Source organism: Juglans regia, chromosome 1, assembly GCF_001411555.2.
Source record: "Juglans regia cultivar Chandler chromosome 1, Walnut 2.0, whole genome shotgun sequence".
Classification (NCBI taxonomy): domain Eukaryota; kingdom Viridiplantae; phylum Streptophyta; class Magnoliopsida; order Fagales; family Juglandaceae; genus Juglans; species Juglans regia.
The window spans coordinates 32,732,330-32,739,731 of record NC_049901.1 but is presented as its reverse complement, the minus strand read 5'-3'; the positions used below and the strand labels follow the sequence as shown (position 1 = coordinate 32,739,731).

General features: G+C 42.5%; 1 protein-coding gene across 1 annotated transcript; it reads left to right on the top strand.

The window, feature by feature from the left end:
* The first annotated feature begins 1,361 nt into the window (after positions 1–1,361).
* On the top strand, positions 1,362–6,778 carry LOC118348703. The gene is made up of 4 exons (XM_035690842.1): positions 1,362–1,675; positions 1,771–2,889; positions 3,007–5,320; positions 6,302–6,778. Exons 1-4 carry the CDS (start codon positions 1,362–1,364, stop codon positions 6,776–6,778), a joined length of 4,224 nt encoding a protein of 1,407 aa, XP_035546735.1.
* Positions 6,779–7,402: the final 624 nt, after the last annotated feature.

Here is a 7,402-nt window from a genome sequence, read left to right as displayed (position 1 = left end):
GGTGGATGAGAAAGAGTCCATTGATGGGTTGAAGTTCTGTTTTGAGCCATTTTGGATACAACTACACAACCTCCCATTGACAGTCATGACAGAAGACTTCGGTGAGCAGTTTGCAGAGGTTATTGGCCCGGTCATTAGAGTAGAAGCAGAAGCAGATGGACGTGCATGGGGAAGATGCCTTAGAGTAAGGGTAGCTGTGGACCTCAACAAACCATTACTTCGAGGGAAATGGTTAAAGTTGGATGACAAAACACACTGGATCTCATTCAAGTACGAGAGGCTGCAAAATTCTGTTTTCAGTGTGGAATTCTCAATCATAAAGGTAAAAGCTGCTCAACAGCTCGCAACACTCAGCAAGGAGGAACATTGCCTCCACCCCAGTATGGTCCTTGGCTTCGAGGACAGCCCCGGAACACCAACATCTTCGATAGGCGTAGATTCGGTGGTTCAACGGGAGAAAACAACCAACAGACGGGTCAGAAAGGGGGAGAGGGTACTTTGGTCCAAGACGTGGTGGTGCAACGTACATCAGACGTCCATTCAAAAGAGGTGGTAGAGAAAATGGAACAGATGTCAGCGGGAAAGAAGGAAGGAGGGTCATCTACAGAAAAGCAAGCAGGAGAAGGTGCTACTAAGGAAGAATGCATCGGGAAGATGGTATGGAGTCAGGGTGTAAGTCTATACTCTGACCAAGAAAAGGCTATGCTTGGAAAGGAGGGTGCTAGGTATTTAGACCCTGATGGCCCTCAGGAGATCCAGAGTTTCCACGTGGGAGAGGATTTGGCAGCTCATCCTTTGTCGGGAACACATAGGCTCCATGACACTATGAGGAGCACTGGAACTCAAAGGGGTACGAAGGAAAATTCCAATTATGACAGCATGGATGCAACCATTCCTGATGTAGCCTTTCCTCTCCAACATGATGAGAGAAGGATGGATCTCGATACATCACCTGGTACAGGGATTATAAAGGCAATGGCTAAGGGTGATGGTCTGAGAACTTTAAAGAAATGGAAAAGGAAGGCCCGGGAGAGTGGTACTAATACAAGAGGCAATAGTAATCCAAAAATAGATGACAGGCCAAAATCCAATGCCAGATACATGTATGCTAGGGGGTGTAAAAGGGTCTCAACATGGCAGGAGGTTGTTCCCAAAAACAATAAAAGAAGGCTTGTTACCACAGACATTCCAATGGTTAAGGCAGTGGCTGGTTCACAGCCCTGCCATGACAAATGAGTATTCTAGTGTGGAACTGCCGAGGGCTTGGGAACCCTCGGACAGTTAAGGTCCTTAGGAATTTATCTAAGGAAAAGTCCCCCAATTTAGTTTTCCTAGTAGAGACTAAATGCAGAAGGATTAAGATGGAGGCAGTTAGGAGGTTATTGCAAATGGATGGATGCTTCACAGTAGATTGTATGGGGCTTAGTGGGGGCATTGCCCTCCTCTGGAGAGATGAATGGTGTGTTAACATAATAAATTACACTAAATGGCATGTTAGTGCTTTAATCCAGGAGAAAGAAAATGGACCAACATGGCAATTCACGGGCTTCTATGGACACCCTGACACAGGGAAGAGAGGCAGTAGTTGGCAATTACTGAAGATGCTAAAACCCACCACTTCCATAGCATGGTTATGTGCTGGAGATTTCAACGAGATTCTTCACAGAGTGATAAGGTGGGGGGTGCTAGCAGACCATATAAACAGATTGAGGACTTTAGACAAGCAGTGAAATACTGTGGTTTACATGACATTCACTCATATGGGCAAAGGTTTACTTGGTCAAACAACAGAAATGGTAATGAGTTTACAAAGGAAAAAATTGACAGAGTTTTTGGCAATAATGAATGGATTGATTTATTTAGGCATGGTGTCTATAATGTTCTTCCTGCCATTAGTTCTGATCACTCCCCCTTGTCAGTCAGTTTACACAATACCTCTAATGGGAGGAAGAAAAGAAGGTGGTGCTTTAGATATGAGATGGCCTGGGAGGTAAAGGAAGAATGCTTGAAGGTTGTGGGTGAGGCTTGGCAAAATGCTGGCATAACAGATTGTCAAGCAAAGTCCTTAAGAACACAGCTTGATCTAGGCCAAAAGGGCCTCATGACTTGGAGGCAGACTCTTAAGCAACAAGAGGATCAAATTGTTAAAAATGGGATTCTAAATATTGGGCATCTTCAGAATTATGGTACTGGCGAGCACGTGGCAGCTATGAAACAATTTCAAGAGGAGGTGGTCAATGCCATTACTGCTAATGATATGAAGTGGAAGCAAAGGGCAAAGCAACACTGGCTGAAACATGGGGACAGAAACACTCAGTATTTCCACATGCAAGCTAGTCAGAGAAAGAAGATCAATGCAGTTAATAGCATAGTGGATTCACAAGGCAGGGTTGTCACTGACCAGTCTGAAATTGGTGAGGTATTCACAGTTTTCTTCTCCTCTCTTTTTACTACTTCCCAACCTCTATCTATTGATCAATGTCTGCAAGAAATGGACACCAAATTAGACATGGACATGAAGGCCTGGCTTTTAAAACCATTCACTAGGGAGGAAATCACTGCAGCTGTTTTCAAAATGAATCCTTTGGGGTCGCCAGGCCCTGATGGCTTTCCTGCCCAATTCTACCAAAAAAACTGGGAGGTAGTGGGGGATCAAGTCTGTAATTTTGCTCTTCAATTCCTCAATCATGGTGGATCTCTCAGTGAGGTTAATGACACTTTCATTACTCTTATTCCCAAGGTTCAAAACCCCACAAGAGTAGCGGAATACAGACCCATAAGCCTGTGTAATGTTATATACAAGGTTGTGTCAAAAACCATGGCTAATAGACTGAAACACATACTGCCTCAAATCATTGCCCCTAATCAGAGTGCCTTTGTGCCTGGAAGGCTTATCTCTAATAACACCTTGGTAGCCTATGAGACCCTCCATTCCATGAACTCTAAAATGAAAGGGAAGAAAGGATTCATGGCTCTAAAATTGGACATGAGTAAAGCTTATGACAGGGTTGAGTGGGATTTCATTGAAGCAATCATGACCAAAATGGACTTTCCTGGTCATTGGATCCATATCACAAAATCATGCCTCTCTTCTGTCTCCTACTCAGTACTTGTCAATGGAGAACCTCAGGAAAAGTTTGCACCTTCGAGAGGTCTTAGACAAGGAGATCCCCTGTCCCCCTACTTGTTTATTCTTTGTGCTGAAGGCCTCTCTTCTCTCCTTAAACATGCTGAAGCATGTGGCAATTTAACCCCTGTGACTATTGGCAGAGGTCCTATTAAAGTAAGCCACCTCTTCTTTGCTGATGATAGCCTATTGTTCTGCCAAGCCAAGTATGAGGAAATTAATTGTGTTCTCAAGATCCTCGAGCTCTATGAGAAAGGATCAGGACAGGTTATAAACAAGGACAAGTCTGCTATCTTTTTTAGCAAGAACACCACTCTGATGACACAACAGCAGATCAAGAGTCTAGCAGGGGTCCAATCCACCTCCAATTTTGAGAAATATTTGGGTTTACCATCTTTGGTGGGTAGGAAGAAGATTGCCTCTTTCCATTCTTTAATTGATAGAACCTGGTCTCGGGTCTCTAACTGGAGGACCAAATTTCTCTCTGCAGCAGGAAAGGAAATTTTGCTCAAAGTTGTGCTCCAAGCCATTCCCACCTATGCAATGGGGATGTTCCTCCTACCAGCTTCTATAACAAGGAGACTAAACCAGATTTTAAGGAGGTTTTGGTGGGGTTTCAATGAAGATTCTTCAAAAATTCAATGGGTCAAATGGGAGCAACTTAGTGGTAGGAAGGATAATGGAGGTTTGGGATTTCGAGATCTAAAATGTTTTAATATTGCCTTACTCTCCAAGCAGGGATGGAGGATACTCCAAAATCCTACATCCCTAGTGGCACAAATCCTAAAGCAGAAATACTTCAAACAAGGAAGTTTACTTGATGCAAAGCTTGGGACTGGGCCTTCTTTTGCTTGGAGAGGAATACACACTGGATTATCTCTATTAAAAAAAGGCATCAGCTGGAGAGTTGGAAATGGAAAGCAGATTAACATATGGCATGACAGATGGATACCCTCCTTACCTGGACAACAAATTGTGACCCCTCGAGATGATGACTGCTGGTGTGACAAAGTCAGTGATATTATCGATCCTCAATTGAAGATATGGCAGGAGTCTCTCTTAGATGAACTTTTTTCTATTCAGGAAAGAGAGGGCATTAAAGCTATACCCATCAGCTTAGGAGGAAGAGAAGACAAACTTATATGGCAATTCACTCCTAATGGAATCTACACTGTTAAAAGTGGGTACTATCTTGGCAAAGAATTGGAAAGAGAGAAAATAGGAGAGTCTTCAGGCAAAACAATGGACTGTCTGGTATGGAGATCTATCTGGAAGCTCAAGGTACCCCCTGCCACCAGAATGTTTGTGTGGAGGGCATGCAGTGAAGTATTACCCACTATGGCAAACCTGAAAAGAAGAAAGGTGATAAAGGACAGCAGCTGTTTAATCTGCAAGAAAGAACATGAGACTTCTGGACATGCATTATGGGGCTGTAGTGGTGCCCAAGATGTTTGGAGCCAAGGTCCAATAAAAGTGCAGAAATCATCTTCTCAGAGTGACTTGTTCTTTAATATATGGGCAGAATTGATTGGCAAACTTGATTCAGAGGAGTTAAATGAGGCAGCCATTACATTGAGGCTAATATGGGCGAGAAGAAATGATGTATTACATGGGAAGGCCTTCAAACACCCTCGAGAAATTATTGCACAGGCTAGGACAGAACTAACTCTTCATAATGAGACCATGCAGAAAATGGTTGGTGATAATTCTGAGAACATGACAAGGGTCCTCGAATGGACTAAGCCTGCAGCAGGATGCCTGAAAGTGAACTGGGATGTAGCTGTACAAATGAGAATGGGAAGGATTGGAATTGGGGTAATTATCAGAGATCACCATGGCCTAGTGATAGGTGCTCTTCGTGCTAACAGACCTTTGAAGGGCAGCGTTTTTGATGCTGAAGCTTATGGTTTACTTTTGGCTTGTGTTTTTTGTAAGGAGATTGGAGTAAGGCAAATCTGTTTGGAGGGGGACTCAAAGCAGGTCGTGGACCAAATGAACCAAGATAGTCCTAACTGGAGCTTGGGTGGCTGTCTCATATCAGATGCCAAAGAGATTCTAAACTTAGCTGCTATTTGGTCCATCTCACATGCATACAGGGAAGCTAACATGGCAGCTCACATGCTTGCACAAGCGGCTTACGAGTGTACTGAAGACATGTATGACATTGAGATATGCCCAGCTTGTATCTGTCAAGTAGTTTCTAAGGAAATGAGGCACTAAGATCAGCACTTGTATCTTGGTTTCTTTGTAATACTGATTTAAACTGTATGAGTTTGGAGTTGATTAATGAGATCAGTTTTATTCAAAAAAAAAAATATAGTGTATATATATTATAGATTACTATATTATATATTATAGATTATTATAATAATATATTAATAATCTATAATATATTATATGTTATAAAATAGTATATTATATATTATAAATTATAATATAAAATAGTTGCTATAGTGTCTATATAATATAAAATAGTATATTAATGAGTGGACAATGGCCAAATGGCCACCGTAGATAGTTTCCACTTAGTGTATACTTCATTTCTATGGTGGTAATTACTAGATTAACATTGTATTTGAGGAAATCGGCAATGACTAAGTCGACTCAGCCATTTCTGGGTCATAACGTTCGAGCGTCCCACAAGTAACGTTCGAACATTGTTCTATACTCAGAACGTATGTTATAATACATTCGAATGTACTTTCTACGTTCGAATGTTGTAATATAAAACGTTTGAATGTAATGTTTTCATGGTCGTTCGCAAGTCTTCGTTCAAACGTAACCATTATTTAGTTTGAACATTTGTTTTACATTCAAACTGTATGAACCAACGTTCAAATGTAAGACATTTTGGCTTCTTTTAGTCAAAACATTCAAAACTGTAGTAACCAATGTTCACCCTCATGTTCGAATGTAAGACATTTGGGTTTATTTTAGTCATAACATTCGAACGTAGACTTAGTTTTGTTCGAACGTCTCGTCATTTACATTCAAATGCATCCTCACGTTTGAACATGGGTCTTTCGCAATGTAACATTTGCACGTTAAAATCTACACATTCGAATGTTATCCTTTTACGTTCAAACGTTAAATTGTACATTCGAACATTTTTCCAAAACTGTTTTAATTTCACATATATGCATGTATACTAATGTTTTTTCTTTTTTTTTTCAGGATATAGCTCATCTTTTGACAACTAGGAAATGGGGGAGGGAAGGAACCGGCCAGGACACGTCTCAAATAGGCTATCGAACTGTTATATGGCCGAACGCGAAGCGTTTATCAACGAGTTCAATGAGCTTACATGTACATGGGAGCAGACGAACCTTGGAAACGTCTTTGTTACTAGAGGTTGGACCAACATCTGCACATTGGGGGGGGAGGACATACCCCTCCATGGTTCGAGAGTTTTACATGGAAATGTGCTCCATGCCTCAGGATGCATCCTCTCACATCATGATTGTACGCAGTGTTCAGTTTGAGGTTTCGACGGATGTCATCACCAAGCTACGGATCCATCGCGTATCTGAGACATCAACTACAGTAGATGCTCAAGCTGAGGAAGTAGCAGATGTAGGGCCTAGGCACATCAGCATCATCTACTGGCCCAGTCGAGTCTATGGCCAGAGATGTAAACCGGTAGGAGGGTGAGGGTACTGATCAACCTGAGGATGACAACTACAATGAGGATTTCTACATCCTCACTAGGAGAGACTGAACACCATTCGGGAATAAGAACACGTTCTCTCAACGTTGCTGCTACCCCGAACACTGTTCGAGAAGAAGAACACGTTCTCCCGGACGTTGCTGCTACCATTTTCCGCATGTTGCATCTTATAGTTGCAACAAACGTGGATCTTGTGGCATATAAGGCCACATTCAGTCGAACTCGCACACAATTCCTCATACAAGTGGCACGCGAAGAGCTCATCGACTTGCCACTGCTGATTTTTGAGCAAATTTGTTACGAGGTGAGCATCATCTCCACTAACAACCTCCCATATAGAGTGATCATTACTCGGCTATTACTAGACCAAATAGTGCCACCCCAAGCGTAGGAGTGGTTGACTGAGCAGATGAGCCCCATCAACATGACCTCACACCGTCGGAGCATTGGACAAGGAAGGGAGTGTGCTTGGCGTGAGCCTGAGCCTATCTCAGATCTTGTTCCTCCGACCTATCTGGGCCCGATGTTGCTCCCTATAGTGAGAGTATTAGTCAGCAGTTGATGGGTACATCTGTAGGGGATGCACGCCCTACTTGGCTCAATGCACG

What these genes read in the sequence shown, in the direction of transcription:
- LOC118348703 (XM_035690842.1), top strand. Translation starts at nt 1,362, where the DNA reads ATGGAGGCAGTTAGGAGGTTATTGCAAATGGATGGATGCTTCACAGTA. An exon ending in ATTCTTCACAGAGTGATAAG is followed by an intron (nt 1,676 to 1,770) that starts GTGGGGGGTGCT and finishes ATATGGGCAAAG; the next exon opens with GTTTACTTGGTCAAACAACA. An exon ending in AGTGCCTTTGTGCCTGGAAG is followed by an intron (nt 2,890 to 3,006) that starts GCTTATCTCTAA and finishes AGCTTATGACAG; the next exon opens with GGTTGAGTGGGATTTCATTG.